The sequence below is a fragment of the Lissotriton helveticus genome, chromosome 1_1 (assembly GCF_964261635.1).
Source record: "Lissotriton helveticus chromosome 1_1, aLisHel1.1, whole genome shotgun sequence".
Taxonomy (NCBI): Eukaryota; Metazoa; Chordata; class Amphibia; order Caudata; family Salamandridae; genus Lissotriton; species Lissotriton helveticus.
Genome location: NC_136057.1, coordinates 684125530 through 684148161, shown reverse-complemented (window position 1 = coordinate 684148161; position 22632 = coordinate 684125530). Strand labels below are relative to the sequence as shown.

Sequence of the window (22632 nt, the reverse complement as noted above, 5' to 3'; positions counted from 1 at the left end):
TATGGGTACTCACAAATTCAGAGATGTATAACTAACCAATAAACTCCATATCTTGTGCCCATTTCAGAAATACTTTTCCTTGATACCCATATTTCACTCTAAATATTTCACTGTATTAATTGGTCTATACTCGGTACACAATGAAAACCCATTGTAAGTTTAAGCTCAGTTGTTTGCTCTGGGTGCCTAGGGTTCTTGGAGAACCAACAAACCCTATATATATATCTTTAAATCCAAAAGGGTCAAGTGGACGTAATTGTATATTGCTTTTGTAAATTAGCCATTGTGGGAAAAAGTTACAGATGAAAACATTGTCACAAACAGCCATTTTTACCTACTCATTTTAATTATTTTTTTATTTCGACAGTTTGTTTCTTTGGGAAACCGTTGAGGGTCTTACACATATGACCCCTTTCTGAATTCGAAATTTGTTCTACTTTTCAGAAATCTATAGCTTACCTGGAACAACTATGGGTTTCACACTGGTTTCCACCATAAACTGGAAGTAGGTTGAGAGTACAAAAAAATAGGAAAAATTGTGTTTCTTTTTGAAAAATGTCAAAACTGTGGTAAAAGATTATTATTATTTTTAATTCAGCTCTGCATGTTCCCGAGGGCTAAGAAGAGGGTAACTTTAGCACAGCAAACAGTTTGTTGATGGCCTTTTAGGGAAAAAACAGACACTTTTTTAACAGAGCATGTTTTTCCTATTTTTACCCAAAAACTCAAAATGTAGCTATATTTTTCCTATTTTCTCTGTCCCCTCGAGGGAAATCCACAAATCCTGGGTACTTCTAGAATTCCCAGACACAAATTTGGTGTGGATACCTTCTAAGGGGAAAAAGATTATGGAACCCCTAAGTGCGAGCTACCCAAAATAGCAAAAAAGGGCCTAGCAATGAGGGGGAAAAGACTGAGTAGTAAAGGGATTAATATATCCCAATGTTCACATTGAGTTTTGCACTTAAAATCATTATTGATAATGTAAGCTGTGATAAATCCCACCTTGCCATCTTGTGTGATATTTATCTAAGGTTTGTCGATCAAAAGATCTATTCTTTCAACCTTTTGAGCGGAGGCAGCTTGGTCTAATATCTTTGGATCAAAATCCCTTGTGCGAAATTTGTCAATAATGATATCTTTTTCTCAGTTTATTTTTCGCTCTTACAAAATTCCACATAAGGGGTATTATTTTTCTCTCGGTTTGGATGTCCTGACTGGGCACTATATTTCTGGTGATCTTACGAGAACATTAACAATAGATACTGTTCGTATGGTTTATCTGAAAGGTATGCACTCAGTGCTCTATAAACCCTACAGAGATAACCTATCATGGGTCACTGATTCATAACAAAATTCAATGCCACAGGTAACAAAATCACATAAAAGGTGAACATGAACTATTGGCAAACTAAAATTACAACTAATATTCATATGTAATATGTTATAAATACAACAGAGTATACCTTAGATGACAATTACCGTAGTAGAGATAGAATATGTGCGTGAAGTTATGTAGATGAGCACTTTACCATATGGCTACAAATATGGATAGGAAAGAGGAGTTTTCTAATGATTGCACAGGATTCCTAAATAGGCAATTAAGTTAACTATGTACAAGATAAATATTTGACTACAAAGGTTGTAAAAACATTTTTGAAAGTTTTGATCTGTCTTACTAAAACAAGGTCTGTATAACTAAACTGAAAATAGATTTAAAAAGCTCAAAACTGAGAATTAAAATTTTTATTTGGTTTCATCCATTATCATTTGCCCAACCTGAATTACCTTTATAAGTGTTTCAGACATCAAGATGTTGCTCTAAAATAAACACAGGACAAGTTAAGATAGGATTCACATCAAATTGCACTTCTGCAGGAAAATCCTATAGTAAACAGACTTATTATATCCGCTCTAACTAGATTCAAAGATACACTTTCAACAAAGGACCATCAAAGGCCACAATCGGATGGTGAGAACTTATGAAGATGTTACAACGCAAATGTATGCTATTACTGTTGTTGGGGTAACAACAATGACAGCTCCCGCCAAGCAAAAGCAAACACTTAGTATCCAGCGGGTGGGAGCTGTCAAAGTGCTCCTGCTTGCTGGAAGCAGAGTTTTCATCTCTTTCCCAGCCTGCAGACCTGCACGCAGAGAAAGAGAGGAAAGGATTGCTTTTGCATGGAGGGAGCTGCATTTTCAGCAGCTCCCTGCGTGCAACAGCAATGCCAGCTCCCACAGGAGGCAGGGAGCTGACTAGAACCACAGATGTCCTTGAGGCTTTCCCCATGGTCCCAAAGCACACTGGGTGCCCTGGATGGGTTCCAGGGCACCCAGGGAGACTTAGCTGGGCGCCAGGGGATGGGGTTCCAAGGCCCAAAAACAGCCATGGAGTGGGGCTGCGCGCCTTCTTTCCCAATAAATTTCAGCCGGGGATAGAGGCACCGGGACCCAAATCGGCCTAGGGAGGGGGACGGTACAGCCCCCATCAAGTTGTGGCCAGGCCGTGGGGGATGGGAAGCACATCCAATAAAAACATAGCAGGTGCCCCCATAGAAGCTCCACTTCTGTAAAGGACAAATGATCTTAACTCCTGGGCTTGGAGAAAGGCAAAGCAAGTGTGTTTTTGCAGCAATTCCATATTGAAAAATGATCTGAAATCCTTTGTGGAAGTGAATGCATTGATCTATTGTAGAGCAATCTGCAGTGACTGTGACAAGTGGGTTCTCTGTCGTCATGTCGAAAGGAGAATCCATAGGTCTCTTAATTTTCTAGGACACTGCAAATGTACAAATCACTTTGAAGCTTCCCTGTTTGGCCCCTCCCAACTTAGTAGTCTCCAAAGATATTCCTGCCTTTTGCTAAGTTGATGGATAGCTTAACAAGCGGCCCAAAGCCCTTTTCCCACCGATTTTGGTGAAGTATTCTTGATGCCGAACATCTCCACCAAACAAAGAAACACTTACTTCATTTAAGTTAAGATGAAGGACCCTTGTTTGGTGGATATTTAACTCTTTGTAATCTTGTCATCTTCTCTATAAGAAGATTCATGTTATCACATATTTTTGGATAAAGACACACCAGGAACAATTACATTGCCAAAACGCACACAAGGTCACTGGTGACTTTTCCTTGTGCTCCACTACACAGCTGCAGTGTAGAATACATACAGGACATATACCCAAGGAGGTAGCACTTAGTAATTAACCAGTAGAAAGAACTCCACTTGGGTAAATATTTTGTGTAAAACTGTGGACTCTTGTTGGATAAAAGGGCAGGTGCAGTTCTGTTGTGGCCCAGTCACGGACATAGCTATTGACACACCCACAGACGCTTAGACACCCACTCAGGTACTCACACACACAACCACTAACAGACCCACTTAAACACTGTAACCTATTTACCCACCCACTCACAGACCAACTCAGACACTCTAACAGCCACTTATAGACCCATTCAGACACGTATGCATCCACTCACACACACACACACACACTCACTCAGACCCATTCATGCACCCACTTACAGAACTATTCATACCATCTCACACCCATTCAGACATACTCACAGACTGACTCACAGATCCACTCAGACTCACCCTCCTAATGACAGACCCACTCAGACACTCATGCACTCACTCACAGATTGACACTCATGGAGGCACTTTCAAATCCACTCAGACACCCACTTGGAGACTCATGCACCTACTCACAGACCCAAACAGACACTCACGCACCCACTCACACACCCAGTGAGACACTCAGGCACTTACTCTCAAAGGTTACAGGTTACAGTTAGGAAATACTGAAAAAACAAAGGTTACAAGAACATTATAGTTAGGCTCAGATTTCACTCGTACAAAACCAGTGAAATTTAGCAGTTAGTTACTTGACTTATGCTCCGCATTCCCCAGTTGAAAGGAGTGATAGGTAGATATGTTCGAATTGCCCTTCTGCTGGCCAAGAGAAGGGTGGCAATCACATAGGAGAGCAGGCTTAGTCCTCAGATTGATGGATCAAAGACTTGATGTCCTGCAAGGAAACCCTTGAATTGTATGCAGAGGAGATGCCAGTGACATCTCGACCCAAAGACATTTGGGAGCCGTTGAGGCAATATCTGACTTATCAAGCGCAAAGGGAGGTCACATCACCCTGAGCTATAATTGTAATGGTGTAATAATATGCAAATCTGAGTAACTACATATCAGACCATGACTTGATCTATACACCAATGTTAACTGTGTAAAATGGATCACATCCGATAAGCACAAGCCTGTTTATTGTGATTTTATGTTTTAATCGCCTTGCATGGCAAAATGCTCTCTCATATTGTTTTGCTATGATAATCCAATAAAAAGATTTTAAAAAAAAAACGTATGCTCCGCAAAGCACTGCTTATGACCTCACATATTACATCACTCATGACATGGTCAGTTACATCACTGACATCTCAAATGACATCCACAGAACCACTTACACAGCCACACAACCATTCAGAAACTCATTCACAGACCCACACAAGTACTCACACAACCATTCACTCTTTGATAGACACCCACTCACTCAACCATACCGTCTCTCAACACAGCCATTCATTCACCCATGCAAGCACTTACACACACACACATCCACACAACCACTTGTATACCCATTCACACATCCATACAAGCACTCACGCACCCGCTCCCTCATCCATACAGTCATACAGCCACACACTCAAAAACTTATTCGGCAAAACAGCAACTCACACACCAACTCACTTACCCAAACACCCACGCAGTCACTCCCACAACCAATCACACACCCATGCAACCGCCAAGACACCCACCTACAAACCCCTACAACCACTGACACAGTCATACAATCATTTACGCGGTCACTCAGAGACCCAGAAATCTTCTCACAACCCGATTCACAGACTGATACAGCCACTCACACACCCATACAGCCACACGCACACTCAAACTCACTCAGTCAACTATATAGTGAGAGCCACTCTCTTATTTATACAGCCACTCACTCACCCATACAGTCACTCACACACCCATACAGTCACTCACACACCCACCCACCCACCCACTAACACACCTACAGCCCATACACAAAAAGTCTGAACTGATTGTTGGATGGTTGTGATGGCTTGCAGTGGTAGAGTGGAGGCCTCTAGAGTCATCTTGGATCTTCTTGTTCTGCTGGAAGAACTGGTGGGCCACAAGAGCGATCCCAAGGAAGGAGTCATAGCTCTGCTGTTTTGGAAACACTCCAAAAATCTTTGCTCCTAAACATCTGGCCCCATCAACAGGCAGATCCATCTATGATGTCTGGACTTCCCAGCACAATCTGCATGTGTACATTCAGACACGTTGCCAGATTAGGGCACCTATGCCAACTGAGACTGTGATGTCCAAAGCATAAAACCTGTTTAACCGCATCTAGTTTACCACGGAACAGGCAGCGCACAAAGACTCCCAACTGCCATGTCGCAGAGGGTGTGATTGTAGCAATATAAGTGGCACACTGCATTTAATGAATCGCATGTCAAACTGGCAGAAGCATAACTGCTAGTTGCATCAATTCGTTTGGACTCCCAGTCAAGCTGCAGAAAAACAGTGTGGCTTTACCTCCTAAGTGTAAGCCTGCACCACAAGGCTCCTAGGAGTGGGATGCGTTGCCAAGAACTCACAGTCACCAAGTGCAGGCCCTCACAATTCGCAATGATGTGATTTATTGCTGACACAGAAAATAGTTTCAACTAAACTAATATAACGTGGTCAATTTGAGTCTTGTTAAATGGTAATATAGGTAGAAGACACAAGTTAGAAAGAGCTCTGTAAGAAGGTTAATATTAGTCTCTCAGTGTGGAAGGCCTATAATAGCTCTTTGTGCCCTCCAACCACAACTACAAAAGGAGAGCTAATGACAAATTCTGGGGAAGTATATAGGCCACAATCTATAAATGGATATCTAAGCCAACATTGGTGTAATAATTAGGTAGCAAGTTATTTGCTTCCTCCTCATCATCATGCAAGTCATTTTGGACAAGTTGCAGACCTTCTAAGACATCAGAGTCAGACACAAAAATAGACTTCATCTCATAAAATACTGCTGCTAAAGCAGAGGAAACAGAGGGGAGTGTTCTTTTACAACAGCCTTTGTTATAGCATAGAGTGATGCTGGGTCAACTTTAGATACATATGGATCCAAATAAAGGGCTAGAGACAATGGTGAACCTAGAACCAGCACTGCTAGAGTTGGAGGCAGTGCAGACGGAGGAACAACTAGCGAGGCCTATGGCATAGAAGTACACACGACCCAGCGCAGGAGGTGTGCAGACTGGCTCCATCCGATTTCAGCCAGCAAGAGGAAGAGCCTACTGACAGAAGTTTGTTAGAGACTCTGCTGGGTTATGGAGGCAGAGGGAGCTGGAATCAGTTTGGAGATGTATAGCATAGGCTCACTGAAGACCTCAACTTGCTGCAGAGTCATCGATGGGTCATGGTATTCAGGGCGCATTGGCTCTAGGTACAGCATCGAGTCAAAAGAGGACCCAAAGTCAGGTTTCAGGGGTGCCAGCTGTGAGACCTCTCCCAAGATTGGGAGAGTCTGGATGCTGAAAACCATTGTTTAATGTTACTGTGCTTCTTTTTCAACTTGTTCCTTGACTTTGCCCTCAATTTACCAGATGAGGGCCATTTGGACCAGAACTTACATAGTGACCTGAATTAGGATCAATCCCGCCTCTTTTTCTATGCAATGTAGAGTTTGGCTTCCTGTTCCCTGATGGCTTCTGTAAGCATCGGAGAGCACTGGACATACGACTTGGAGTCATGTTGGGTGCAAGTGTGGACGAGTTAATCATATTTCAAGAAAGCAACTCACAACTGCTTGAATCCTTGCTCTGCATAAATTACAAGGCATTCCATGCCAATGTAAAATGCAGAAAGGGTAAGTCGGGGGCATTACTGGCATGGTTGATTCGACAAGACTCTAGTACTGCTCCAACAACAGCCTATAGCTGTTACCATAGGACTTTACGGGCCTCCCCCACTGTCACACAGTATGCTCCTGAGATTCCCCTGAGGAGCATACGCGCATTCTGACGAGCCACAGGTGTGGTACTGCAGGGATATGGAAAGGCTCGGGAATAAGAGTTCTACGGGAAACATCCTTTACAACGTGCCTGTTACAGTGCAACACCATTACCATGCATCATTAACAACGCATAAGTCTTTAGCACACATTTACCAAGCAGGTAGGGCTTTTTGGAAGGCAAGGCTATTTTTAGGGTTTACGGTGGGTAGGGTTTAGGGGTCGATAAGGCAAAATATATATAGAGATATATATGCCTCAGTCGGCCAAGTCACACCACTACTGAAAAAGCCAGGCCTTGACACCAACGATCTGAACAACTTCAGACATGTTTCCAATCTCCCCCTACTATCCAAAATCCTCGAAAAATGCGTTATCCTACACCTGATTTAGCACATAGACAACATCAACGTGCTAGATCCCCACCAATCGGGCTTCAGAAAGGGCTGTAGCACAGAGACTGCGATCCTTAACATCGTGGACGACATCCATAAGTCTTTAGATACTGACTAATGATGCCTACTCATCTTCCTGGACCTTTCAGAAGCCTTTGACATGGTTGATCACAATCTACTCATCAAGGCTCTCCAAGATAGAGTAGGTGCTGATGAGGTTATCCTACACTGGTTCTCCTCCTCCTTACACAACTGCTCCCAAAGGATAAAAATCAAAACCTTTACATCAGACCTACACCCATTCAGCAGAGGTGTCCCCCAAGGCTCAGTGCTCTCCCCTCAACTTTTCAACATATACATGGTACCCCTCACCACCCTACTCAAAAAAGCCAACATCCCCTTCCACCAATAAGCAGATGACAGCCAGATCTACCTGGAGACCTCCTCCATTGATGACATTTAGAGACTCAACCATACTCTTAGACCTAGATCCAAAACTGACCATGGCCAAACACATTAAGATCTCTGCAAAGAGTGCTTTCCTCAATCTAAAGCTACTCAACAAAATAAAACCCTTCATTCAAACGAAGGACCGCAAGCAAGCCACCCAATCACTGGTGTTATCTAGACTAGACTATGAGAATGCAGTCCTCACCGGTACAGCAAAATCCCACATTTCCCCCTCAAAACAACTCTCAATGCAGCTGCCAGAATGGTCACCGGGAATGGTCACCGGAGTGAAGAAATTCAATCACTATTCACCCGCACTCAGAGAACTAAAATGGCTCCCAGTCGAAATGTGTGCCAGCTTTAGAACTGCTTGCCTCATGCACAAAGCCTTGCACACTGGGAAACTGGAATACCTTGCCTCCAAACTCAAGAAAGCCAGTCAGACAAGAAACCTCAGGAGCTCCAACAACCTACTACTCATCCCTATGAAAACACGTAAACAAGAAAACGCTGCACAATCATTTGTTGATAACACGCCCAAAATCTGGAACTCCATCTCAGCTGATATCAGGACTATCCCTTCCTTTGTAAAATTCAAAAGACTCCTAAAATAACTCTTCCACAACCGTGCCTTCCCGAACCGAGAAACACCACCGAAACGCACAAGCCTGCACTCTGTAACCCCCGACAATGTTTCACCAAGACCTTCCTCTTCCCCTCTCTCCGATCCCTTCCTCGTTCCCTCCTCCCCGAATGAGAGTTCAGCCCAAGACATTGTGAACTCATCGAGGTTATCTCTGGACTTCCTTACCTCATTGTTGCTCAGCACGCCTGGCCTTATGAACCAATATGTATACCTATGCTTTTTTGTCCGATTCCTGCTTTGAATCTATTGTAAAGCGCTCCGATACCCTCGGGTCTGGCCAGCGTTATATAAAACTCCTTAATAAAATAATATAAAATATATACACACACATTTTCAATGAAAAAAATAAAAGTTACAGGGACGTTATAGTCAGGCTCAGCTTTCACTTGTACAAAACCAGTGAAATTCAGCAATTCTACCTGCTTGAGCTAACACTTACGTCCCCACAATGCACTGCTTATGAACTCACATATTACATCACTCATGACATGGTTAGCGACATCGCTGATGAGATCTCAAATGACATCAGTGATGACATCAGATTGCATCATCCACAGAGCCACTCACACAGCCACTCACACCCCATACCTCTCATATGCCCACTCACACTCACATACCCATTCACAGACCCATAAAAGTAATTATACAACCACCCTCTTACCCATAGAGCCACCCACACACTTACTCATAGAGCCTGGTCATACAACCAGTCACTCACCCATACAGACACTCACTCACCCATACATACAGCTACTGACACACCCAGTTATTCACCTATACAGCCACTCACACACCTACTCACTCACCCAGATAGCCTCTCAAGAGCTACTCACTCACACACACACGCCCACTTTAAAAAAAACATATCCATAAAACCACCCATACAGATAATCCCACAGACTTACTCTTCCACACAGCCATTCACACCAACTCACTTAACCAGACTCACTCTAACAGCCACTCACCCATACAGCCACTGACACACCTAGTCCCTCACTCATACAGTCATTCAGACACCCATTCACTCACCCATAGTTATTGACACCCACCAATACAGCCACTAACAGCCAGTCGCTCACTCAGTGTCACTGACACACCCACTCACAAATACAGTCACTCACGCAGCCACTAAGTCACCCACAAAGCCACTCCGACACCTACTCCCACACGATACAAACAGTCACTCAGCGACTACCAAACTATGTTAAAAAAGGAATCACTCAGCATTAGTGCACAAAGTACACTAATTTAACTTTTGTGGTACCTTAGTATGTACGTTTAACATACAAAAACGTTTAGAAAATACTCACAATCACTGGGTGATGTCATCAGTGATGTCACTGACCATGTCATGAGTGATATATGTCAGGTCATAAGCAGTGCATTGCGGGTGCGTAAGTAATAGTTATCTCAGGTAACTAACTGCTGAATTTCATTGGTTTTGTGCGAGTGAAATCTGAGCCCAACTATAATGTTCTTGTAACCTTTGTTTTTTCAGTGAATTTCTACTATGTATTATATATAAATATCTGTGAAATACTTACATTTGCATTGTAAATGCATGATTGATACCCTGATGAACAAGTTATTTATCTTCAGTAACGCCTTATCTGGTAGAGACTCTATCTAGCTGCAGATTCCTTACCTTAGATTCTTACCAGGTGTCAGACTGGATCTGGAAATTGCTCAGAAATTCCCCTTGCAAGCGAGTAGGCACACAGGGAAAATTGTTAAAAACATTTCTGGATGCAGTCTGATGCCTGGGAATGTTTTATGGTAATGGATCTGCGGTTAGAAGTCTATCAGATTCCCTTTAACATACTGTCTGGGTAAACTGGAATCCCAGCGGGACAGTACCTGACAGGCACTTGGATTCGGAGTTAAAGCATTTCTAGGGAATCACAGGTACTGAACCACCTGCGTATCCATTACTTCAAGCACTGATCACTATAGGATCTGGCTGGAGACTCATTTCCTGGATTCCTAAATCCATTCCAGACAAGTCCATGGACCCTTTAGTATCACTTCGTCAGAACTGGAAACTTAATATTGCTCACCTTCTAGCCCAAAAAGGAGTGGGGCAACGTGCTAACATATTGATACAAATTCTCCTGCAATGCGCTATTCTAGTACATACATAACATATTACACAAAACTTATTGGACCGTGGCTCAGCACCAAAAAATCTACCCCACTGTATCACGAGACTGGACCCATACTGCGCCTAGCATGCTGGCATCCTACACTTGTTTTGTGATTAGCCACTGACCTTCTGGACTGTGGTCTGTATAATTCTTTAACAAACCACTAGCCGACATGAATTAAATTGTGTGAAGTGCTGCATACTAGGGCTCCAGAGGTGCCGGAAACGGATTCCGTCACCTGGTCATGCATACAATCACAAAGAAATAAAGGCTTCTTCTCTGCCCTGGATCAATCAGTGGAAACATATGGTTGTTCAATGGGCAGAGACAGCCCATATCCCCGCATCTGTAAGGAGGCGTGGGGATGCTATAAGCACCCCACTGTGGCTGTGCTGGAGGACTTGATCCCCACATTCAAAAGTGCCACAAAAGATTACACCAGTCCGCTCCAGTCTTGCTTATATACCAGACCATGCTATCACTATGCACCCCCTTTACCACACAGCCCCACTTCCCTCAAACAGACTCCCACGGCTACAGATGAATGACCTGGGGGTGAGTACACCCAGACACCGAAACTAACACATCCTACTTTTGTAGCTATTGTTCTGTTTTGTGAAGTTGAACTTTGTTACACCTTCAATGTTCTCACTGACACGGTCAGTCGCATCATATCCTTCTTTGTACAGATTTTACAGTAAACTAGAAAATCCCAAAACTGGTTTCAAAAAAAGATTGGGTGGCATATGTGTAACTTAATTGATGCGAAGCTATTCAAAAAGCTTGGTATCAATTAGGTTACACATATGTAGTAATAGAAAACATTAAAAGCCACAACAATGTTTTGAAAGAGAATGTAATCTATTAGTGACATTAAATAAAACATGTTCATTTCATGAAGTTAAGATGCCAAAAAGTGCTAAGTGCTGAAGTGATTACACAGTGGCAAGTGGACAACAAATTGTGGGAAATCGCTGTACAAAATCAACAAAAGACCAATGTAATAAAGACATCTTAGAACCTGCAGCAATAAAAATCCTGACCTTGCACTTAGTGGGCACAGCATTCCAACCACCACAACACAACAACTTAGGGGCTAGAACAATTCCTCCACAGCATTATTGTTTTTCTCTGCTGGGTGCAGACACAAATGGTTTGAAGCCAAGTGGGCAGAACCACCATTTTTTGAATTAAATTAGGAGTGATTGCCCATGTTTTTCAGAATTTGTCTATTCACAGAAAATGGGCTATTATTAATTTAGCAAACTAGTAAAAAGAGCGGTAAGGTGGAAATCCACTTCTTGTGTTTTCAGCCCACCAGGCTGTCCTCGAACTCCAAGCAGCACTGGGTCATAGTTCAATTGCCTACTTATATCAGGAAGTGGTTCTCTGTCATAGCCCCCTGGAGTGATCTGTATCAACTAAAAAACAGCCAATAGTTTAACACTAATTTTCCTGGCAATATGTTCTGCAAGAAACAACTCTCCCAGTCAGGGCTCCTGTGGGGAAAAAAACGTACTAATTTAAGGTTTCAACTATTTTTCTGATTCAGTACAATGATATCTGGGAGATCCCATGTAGTGGTCATCCAAACTTGGAGAACCAACGGAGAAGATCGTTTCAAAAGAACAAAAGAAAATGAGCAGGAAAGCCCGCAGCAGTATCAACAGTCTTTGGCCCTATGCACAGAAACAAGCAGACAATGCAAATCATCTTCATCAAGAACAGGATGTTTTTATTGGGAACGGATTGGTAATGTTATGGGCTGGAACCATAATCTGACATCAGGAGCAGTGTGCTCTTAGCAAAAACATGTAAAAACACACGTACATTATGAGGTAGGCAAAGAATGCACAGCCAAACGTCTTAGCAGGGACAATGTGGTGCAATGGCCCACCTTTTGAAATCCCGTAGCTGATATGGAAAGAATGTTGCACCAGTTTGTCCACAAAAGACACCCCACCTTTCTGAAGAAAGGATGTCCGGATGAAATAAAATTCAAATTCTTTTCTTACACTTTTATTGGTACTTATTCAAAGAACCGAACATACAAGGAGCCTTTATATTATGTTGCTATTTTATTTGGTTATACATTTGTTAGGTACCTGCAATATAATGTTGTTACTACAACGATATTGAGGTGTCATGCGCATTATCGTTTACAGAAACCTCCCTATAAGCCTCTGTAGGCCTGCCATGCCCACCATATCTCTTGTCATTTCTTGGGGCACCCTCTACATTTGTATATTGTGCGTTCTGCTTGCCAGCACCAGTCTAAATCATATTTCCATTCTACTGGCGGAATGGCACTTGCCTCCCATTTCCTTGTAATATTCCGTTTCGCAACCAAGGCTGAGAGTGCCAACCACTGTCTTATATGTCTAGGCTAGTCTTCTTCCCCTGCGGTCATTAATATGAACCATTTTGGCTCCATCGACTGCTGCCATATCCTCGGCTACTTTCTGCCAGTATATCTGTAGGGTTGGGCATTCCCATACTAAATGATAAAAGGTCCCCTCTGACCCACACCCTCTATGGCACTGTGTTCTTTCACTACAACCATTCGGTGCAGCACTGATCTGGGATAATACACACTCTATGTAGAACTTTTAGTTGTATCAATCGAAACCTTGCTCGTATTGCCACCTCTCTCGGACCCTGTAATACTTCTTTCTATTCCTCGTCCTCCATGGGGACAACACCTCGTTCCCAGGATGTTGCACAGTGTGCCTAGGGTGTCTGTGGTGTTATTGATTATCTTCTTAAACAGCAAGGAAGGAGTAGTTTCTGTCCTGTAACTCCAGTTCTGTAGTAGGGGTATCTTTGTTATAGTCATAATCTAGTGAATAGTCCCGCCCATGTGCGCGGACCCCGGAGCAATCAAAAATAATCTCTTGAAGGGGGAGGAGCCAAGATGGCGACCGGAGCAGACGTGTGAGCTCCCGGCTCCGCCAGCCCTTGAGCCCTTTGTTCCTATCCTGCCTGTTATCCTGCTCACTTTACCGACTGCTGGAACGGGGAAGACGTGCTGATTTCGCCCGTGTTCCTCCGACGCCTCTGCCCGGTCCGATTGAGGAGATAGAACGTTGCCCGGCCCTGCGCCATGACTCAGGCGTGCATCGCCGCCGGATGCCGGACTTAGACGGAGAGGAGACGGCCGGCCTGCCTGCTGGACACTCGCAGCCCGTGCGGAGCTGCTTTCTCTATCGCGCCCGGCGTATTCTTGCCTGGTGGGAACTGCTGGACGCTGAGACTGCATTGGCTTGGAGGGCGGGCGAGACTGCACGACCGGCTCCTTTGTTGTGTACTAGGTGAGGGCTGCCTGGACTCCATTACGGGATGTCCCCTGATTCGATGGACCGCCCGTTTGCCCTGACTGCCTGTTCCGATCGGCGGGGGCCCGTTGCTGGCGACGCTGGGCTACCACTGTTTACACCACTGTTCACAATGGGGGAGGGAACTCCGGCTGACTCCTGTCGCGCCCCCCCACGTTCTGGCGATCGGCTTGGGGGAGCGTTGAACTTTCCTGTGGATCCACTAGCTGGAGAGGACTCCCCACCCTCGCCCTGTGCTTGCGGCACCGTGGCCGGGCCGGAGTCTGCACTGACTACACCCACATCTGTCCCAGCCGTATACGGACCGCAGCCTGCCCTGTCCTACGGAGATCTCCTGTCTTCCCTTGGCGATCTGAGATCGGAGTTGTTTCACAACTCCCACAGGCTGAGCAAGAAATTTGACGACGTAGCCTTGGATCTGGATCGGATGCGGAGAGACTGCTCCCAGCAACAGCTGCACTGTCCCCTTCTGGTGCCTAAGGCTGCTACTGTGTCGCCGAGTGATTTCAGCAGTGGAGAGACCCGTGATGCCTGTACTGGTGCCTGTGAACGACCGCTTATGGACTCTGCCAATGCTACATTGTCGCCGCACTCGGGGACTGATTCATTGTATCCGCCCTCACCATTGCCGATGATGTTGCCGGCCCGGCGCCTTCAGGCTCCCTTCGGGACTTTCCTGTGCAAGTATCCGTTTTTCCTCCCGGTGTCCTGGTGTTATCGTAGCACCTTGGAGATGCTTTTGACTGTGTTTGCTGCACTGTTGGGTATTTGGCACCGACCATCTTATATGTATGGATCATCTCTTCCTCCCTTGCGCCCATTTTGTTTCTCTACTGAGGGGAGAGGTGGCATTCATCGTGGGCTGGGATCGGGGGGGCTCCTGAGATCGGGACAGGGTTAGTCGGGTTCCTGGTTGTATTACTTTCTTGCCAGGTGGGGATTGGGGTTGGAATGTTGTACGTACTGGCTGCATGGATCATATGTAAGGTGCAGATTGTTTTCCCCCATCTGTCTCTATTATTGCTAGTGGGAGTTCTGCTTTACAATCATGGCGTCCTTCGGGATATTGTGACTTTTGTTAATGGCACAGTCGGCACCATATACTGGCTACCCTGATAAATTGCGGGCTATCGACTCCGCCACGTTTTCTTTGGTTCCTATCTGCTGGTTATGGAAGTTTATTGTGACAGGGGGGCTATTTGTTTAGGGTAGCGTCCATCTTGCTCTCCTTTGTCTGCGTTCTCATTAAGGCGGCCATCTTGTCCCTTTGTTCCGACTGGGGCGGGCTTCTGCTGGGCGTCATGGTGTAGTGGTCGCTTGCGACCTGATTAGCGCTGGAGATCTCCGGGGGTTCACTTTTGTTAGACTAGCTGGTACGATTTCGAACTGTGCTGCCCCTCTGGCGTATGTAATGGTGGTAGCTCCCCACATTTGTTCTGCTACTGATGTCTATCCTGGTACTTTTGCACATGGGGTGGGACTGTGCGTATCCTGCTATTGCCCCTATGGGCGGGGTGATCATTCCAGTACTGGCTCGGGGACCCGGATGTATCTGATTCAATTCTCCTTTTGGTAGTGTACTTCTCGATATTATGGTTTCATTCGGTAAAGGGGGCTATACATGGCTGGGGGACCGGGAGTCTTGTTAGTGTTAGGGCTCCTCCCCCGTTTCCTTTCTCTTTTGGGAGTGGTAGAATAGCTTGTTCTGTTCTTCCTCCCGATACTTCAAGTGTGAACATCTTTATTTTCTTATCTTTTCTTCTTTCTCTTCTCTTCTTATTCTATATTTCGGGTTCTTTACTGGGCGACAGGCACTTTGCCGGGGGGGGGTAGGTAGCCTCCGGATTGTTGTAGGGTGGGGGGGTTGATTTAGTTTTCCTCTTTTTAGTTTCTATGGGCCTTATTTCTCTAATTTCTGCGCTTTCTTGTTCTGGTTTCTGTTCTGGGTCTGCAATAGGGGTTAGTAGGGAGTGGGTGGCGCTGAGGGTGGTGCGTAAATGTGGACTACAGCTACTGTTGTTTTGTATGGTACTGCCATATTGACGGGGTGTTCTTCCTAATGTTGTTCTTATTGATGCCGCCTGCTCATGTTATGAAGCTAATGTCCGGACTCAGTTCTCCTTGACTCTATTCTTTATTGATTTATATTTCAATCGAAACTTTAGAAATTTAACCTTCAATGCTCCTTCTCCTTGGCGGCATGACTCCATTCAGTGTAACTGTTACAAATTGCTGCTATCTTGCCTGATGCCGCTGTGGAATTGCATTGCTCGCACCTGTGCTTAAAAGTCCCGTGGCCGGCCTGAGGGTTGTAGGCCCGTATTTGTTCTCTTTTCGTGCACAATAAAGGTTTTCGAAAAAAAAAAAAAAATAATCTCTTAAGTTGTCAAAACATGCAGAACTGCACAGACACTTAAGAGAGAATTCAAAGACAGATAATGCAGCCATATCCACAGGCTACACTGTCCAGTACTTCGACTAGAAATTCCACCAAAAATCCACAAACAGCACAGCCTGTCCAGGGTTCTCCCACAGAGAAAACCCTGCCTGTAACAGCAAAACCCTCTGGAATGATAGAGAGGAAGAAGTGGACAGACAAGCCCCATAGGCTGCCATTATGTGGCTCAAAACAGGATACTGTGCCTTTAAGAGAACTTTCCAAAAGCCTCACAGTATCCCAGAATGCACTGCAGGTCCCCTTCACCTTCAGTTCTTTTTGAAGGCGTAACACGACGTCGAGGCACCTCCACGACGCCGAGGCACCTCCACGACGCCGAAGCACCTCCACGACGCCGAAGCACCTCCACGACGCCGAGGCACCTCCACGACGCCGAGGCACCTCCACGACGCCGAAGCACCTCCACGACGCCGAAGCACCTCCACGACGCCGAAGCACCTCCACGACGCCGAGGCACCTCCACGACGCCGAGGCACCTCCACGACGCCGAGGCACCTTCACGACGCCGAGGCACTTCCACGCCGCCGAGGCACTTCCACGCCGCCGAGGCACATCACGATGCACATCACGATGCAGAGGACGACGTCGAGGCACTTCCACGACGTCGAGGCACTTCCACGACGTCGAGGCACTTCCACGACGTCGAGGCACTTCCACGACGTCGAGGCACTTCCACGACGTCGAGGCACTTCCACGACGTCGAGGCACTTCCACGACGTCGAGGCACTTCCACGACGTCGAGGCACTTCCACGACGTCGAGGCACTTCCACGACGTCGAGGCACTCCATGTCCTCGACGCCGACCGGAACCGCGTCATAGCTCAGACGTGCCCTTACCGGGGAGAACCCCAGAGGTTACAGCATGGGACTCGGTAGAGGACCCACCCTCTCCTTACCCAGAGGCTGAAGATGCCTTCAAACTCTTCTGTTCCCAACCTGGGAGCCGAAGCCTCCCAGAAAAGAAGTTACAGAGAAGACAGGTGTCAAAAGACACAGGCAAGCACAGAATACAAACCCTGTGAGCTTCAGCTTTGGTCTTTAGTACAGCTGCAGACAAAGCACTTGTCAAACTAGACGTAGTATAAGACAAGAATACTGCAGAAATTCTGCCAAAAAAACATAGCAGAATGAAGATAAAGGCCAAAGACGTCGAGTGAAGCTGCAAAAATTCAAATTTATCACAAAAATAATATGGAAAAAGCTCAAAAAAGAACAGCTAATGCTCCAGGATCCTGCTAGCAGGAGCCGGAAAAAAGAACTGAAGGTGAAGGGGACCTGCAGTGCATTCTGTGATACTGTGAGGCTTCTGGAAAGTTCTCTTAAAGGCACAGTATCCTGTTTTGAGCCACATAATGGCAGCCTATGGGACTTGTCTGTCCACTTCTTACTCTCTATCATTCCAGAGGGTTTTGCTGTTACAGGCAGGGTTTTCTCTGTGGAGAACCCTGGACAGGCTGTGCTGTTTGTGGATTTTTGGTGGAATTTCTAGTCGAAGTACTGGACAGTGTAGCCTATGGATATAGGCTGCATTATCTGTCTTTGAATTCTCTCTTAAGTGTCTGTGCAGTTCTGCATGTTTTGACAACTTAAGAGATTATTTTTGATTGCTCCGGGGTCCGCGCACATGGGCGGGACTATTCACTAGATTATGACTATAACAGAGATCCCCTACTACAGAAATGCTTTATACCTGTAGCTGCTCTGTCAATATGCTGTCTAAAATTCAATTTTTTAAGGTCTTTGTAAGAATTGGACATCTCTGCAGGGTCACCCCTCAGACATTTTGCCTTTTACCCTCTACTTTTTGCTGAATTCGTTTTTGTGTCCATAAAACCCTGTGCACTTTACCAATGCTAACCAGTGCTAAAGTGCTTGTGCTCACTCACCTAAACATGGTTTGGTTGGCATACACCTGATTAGCATATTTAATGTACTTGTAAGTCCCATGTAGAGTGCTATACTATATACCCAGGACCCGTAAATTAAATGCTACTAGTGGGCCTGCAGCACTTATTCTGTCACCCACCTAGGTAGCACCCTAAAATATGCCCCAGGCCTGCCAATGCAGCCTGAATGCAGTTTTAAACTGCCATGTCGACTTGGCATTAAAATCCTCTTGTCAAGCCTTAACCCCTCCTTTTATTACATAAAAATAACCTCTAAGGTATGCCCTAGGTAACTTATAGGGCAGGGTATTATGAAATTAAAAGGTTGAAAATGTACTTTTAAATTTGACATATCCTGGTAGTGAATAACTCTTAAATTAGGTTTTCACTGTGAGGCCTACCCCTTCCGTAGGATAATACTGGGGATTCCTTATTACATGTAATAAGCTACAATTCCTAATTGGGAGAAGGGAGCTATGTCATGTTTGGTACCTATGAACTGTAATGATAAACCCTCTTTAATGGTAAAGCCGGATTTTTTATGGCAATTTTGAAAATTCCACTTTTAGAAAGTTGGCCTTTTCTTGCCCTTGGCCTGCAACCTGTCTTGGGTCACATGACTGGGTGTAACTGACAGACTTTGTAAATTCCTCCCAGACAGTCACACAATAGAGGGATTAGGCGTGCCTCATTGGGTCATTTGCTAGAAGGATAGGTGGAGGGGAGGCGGAGCTGAGCATAGCTCTACTCATACCTTAATAGCCTGTGCTGTGCCTTCAAAGGACCTAAAAAACATGAATTGCCACTGCACCTATCTTGGAGCCAGAAGAGCACCAGGGTATAAAAATAGGACCTTCACACCCACTCGAGTTCGCTACAGGACCTACAGAAGGACTCTCAGAGGACTGCCTGCTGCTGTACACTCTGCCATACTGCTGCTGTGCTTGGAAGGACTGCTTTGCTGCCTGGAGCCTGCCTTGAGGCAGTAGGCCTGCCATGCCCACCATTTCTCTTGTCATTTCTTGGGGCACCCTCTACATTTGTATATTGTGCGTTCTGCTTGCCAGCACCAGTCTAAATCATATTTCCATTCTACTGGCGGAATGGCACTTGCCTCCCATTTCCTTGTAATATTCCGTTTCGCAACCAAGGCTGAGAGTGCCAACCACTGTCTTACATGTCTAGGCTAGTCTTCTTCCCCTGCGGTCATTAATATGAACCATTTTCGCTCCATCGACTGCTGCCATATGCTCGGCTACTTTCTGCCAGTATATCTGTAGGGTTGGGCATTCCCATACTAAATGATAAAAGGTCCCCTCTGACCCACACCCTCTATGGCACTGTGTTCTTTCACTACAACCATTCGGTGCAGCACTGATCTGGGATAATACACACTATGTAGAACTTTTAGTTGTATCAATCGAAACCTTGCTCGTATTGCCACCTCTCTCGGACCCTGTAATACTTCTTTCCATTCCTCGTCCTCCAGCTGACACAGACAACTCCTGAGGCGGAAGCAGGGAGGAATCGATCGCCGTTTTTAAAAGCACTGAACTAAAATTGTTTTTAATACCGGTTTGTTTCTGCACATCACTCTGAGCACTCCCCCCTCCTTAGAGCTGCTCAAAGTCACCGCGCAGCCGATCTTAACGCTGCTGCGGGCCTGACAACAATTGCCGCCATCAGCAAGGGAAGTGAGGCCACGCCCACCGCCCGAGGCCACGCCCCCCCTGGACTATAGATAAGACGCGCTGAATTTCAAACCCGCATTAGCTGACACAGACAACTACTGAGGCGGAAGCCGGGAGGAATCGATCGCCGTTTTTAAAAGCACTGAACTAAAATTGTTTTTAATACCGGTTTGTTTCTGCGCATCACTCTGAGCACTCCCCCCTCCTTAGAGCTGCTCACAGTCATCGCGCAGCCGATCTTAATGCTGCTGCGGGCCTGACAACAATTGCCGCCATCAGCAAGGGAAGTGAGGCCACGTCCACCGCCCGAGGCCACACCCACCCTGAACTATAGATAAGACGCGCTGAATTTCAAACCCGCATTAGCTGACACAGACAACTCCTGAGGCGGAAGCCGGGAGGAATCGATCGCCGTTTTTAAAAGCACTGAACTAAAATTGTTTTTAATACCTGTTTGTTTCTGCACATCACTCCGAGCACTCCCCCCTCCTTAGAGCTGCTCACAGTCACCGCGCAGCCGATCTTAACGCTGCTGCGGGCCTGACAACAATTGCCGCCATCAGCAAGGGAAGTGAGGCCACACCCACCGCCCGAGGCCACGCCCCCCTCCACGTCCCTAAAAGGATGTGGCCCGGCCGGACGCACAGCGGACGCGCGCTGCGGGCGCGCCGTCAGCGCACCGAAGGCGCGCCAAAGGTAAGCCTTTCTGCGCCCGTCCGCGCTAGTACGAGCCCAGGGCCCAGTCCCCCTGCGTCTTTCACCCGGCCACTTATTAGCTATCCCTCAGACACTCTTCGGAAAATGGCAATGCACACCCTAGACCCTGTCTTCATTCAATTTCTCCCGACGAGCACCACAACAAATGCAGCCATTGCTCATACAAACTCACTCCCCACTCACCCCCTAAAGCTAGGATAATCAAAATGGGTCTGTTCAACTGCAGATCCCTCCTCAAGCACAGCACTGAAATAAACCTCCTAATACTGAACAACGACATAGAAGTGCTGTTTCTCACAGAAACATGGATCAATCCAGCATCCGACCCAGATATAGTCCAAGCCCTTCCCCCAGGCTATACAATCAAACATCTAGACCGACCTCAAGGATCAGGAGGCCGCTTAGCAATAATCACCAAAGCTCATTTCACTTGCCAGTTCAAGGACAGTCCAATCCTCAACTGTGAAAACACTCACTTCTCCCTTCATCTTTCACCGGAGAAAACTCTGTCAGGTCTCCTCATATACCGACCCCCGGGCCGTCTGGGACAGTTTCCGTACTTCCTGGTGGAGACCGCAACCTCCCTAGCCTGTTTATCCTCTAATTTCACAGTGCTAGGAGACCTCAACATCCATTTCAACGACCCAAGGAACAAAATAGCGGGAGACCTCAAAGAAGATCTTTCAGCACTTAGTCTCTCCCTGAAAAACGTTCTGCCCACCCATAATAAGGGCCATCTTTTGGACTCTATCTTTTCCAATATCCCAGAACTCTCCACATCCCCACCCCTACCCATCCACTGGACAGATCACCACCTCATCATTCTCAAAATTCCAATCTCCAACGAAATCTGCCTCAGCCCTCCAGCCCAAACACCCTCGCGCCCATCGCACAAACTTGACACGGACGCCTGGACCACCCAGCTCATAGCCTCCACCCCTACCCTGAACCTAGATCCCTCACTAGCTGACATGCAAATCAGAGATTGGATAGAATCCTCCCTTGATGCAGTTCTCCCCGTCAAACAGCTTCCTAGTAAGAGGGGCTCGTTCAAATCTCCTTGGTTCACTCCAGAATTGCGCAACCTCCGAAAAAGATGCAAAAAACTCGGACTATGGAGAAAAGACTGGAACCAAAACAAGAAAGAAACCTATAAATCGGCCATAAAGCAATACAAAACCCTAATCAAAAACACTCAAGCCTCCTTTTACGAAGGGAAAATCCTGGCTGCCTCCAACTCTTCCAGGGAGACCTACCGCATAGTAAAGTCTCTTATGAAGGTTCCCGAGCCACAGCCTGTCGCTGATCCCACCGGCGACAGATGTACCCAACTCGCTGAGTTCTTCTCATCAAAAATCCTCAAGATCATAATGACTTTCCCCAAATCCGATTCCCTAACCGACCTTCCAACTAGGCCTATTGACCCAGAAACCGCTGCCTTGAAAGCCTTCCTCCCCATTTCTATCGAGAGGTTGGTGGTCACTCAATCGTGTGAAGAGTGGATCCCCGGTCGACCCAGCCCCCATGAGTAAACTGAAACTAGTAGTCCCCACCATATCCCCCGTTCTCACTAGGCTGATAAATGCCTCTCTGTCCAGTGGGATAGTCCCCGTCAACTGGAAAAGCGCGACAGTCCGGGCACTCATCAAGAAACCCCACCTAGACCCCCTGGATCCCTCAAATTTCAGACCCATCTCCCTCCTCCCAGGCATCAGCAAGGTGGCTGAGAGAATTGTGAATGAACAACTTTCATCATTCCTAGAGACTAACAACCTCCTTCGTCACTTGCAGACAGGGTTCAGACCTGGTCAGGGGACCG

At 46.1% G+C, this 22632-nt stretch overlaps 1 protein-coding gene across 3 annotated transcripts in view; it reads right to left on the bottom strand.

Moving 5' to 3' along the window:
- The window catches only part of BEND7 (BEN domain containing 7), a 299983-nt gene that overhangs the window by 71936 nt on the left and 205415 nt on the right, over window positions 1–22632 (bottom strand). The window contains exon 8 of one of the 3 annotated variants that reach the window (XM_078674215.1): window positions 12548–12693. The exons of the other annotated variants lie outside the window; for them this stretch is intronic. Within the exon in view, the coding sequence (XP_078530341.1) occupies window positions 12593–12693 (101 nt within the window). The 3' untranslated portion in view covers window positions 12548–12592. Of the gene's footprint in view, window positions 1–12547; window positions 12694–22632 lie in introns of those variants that run through there. 3 annotated transcript variants of the gene reach the window in all.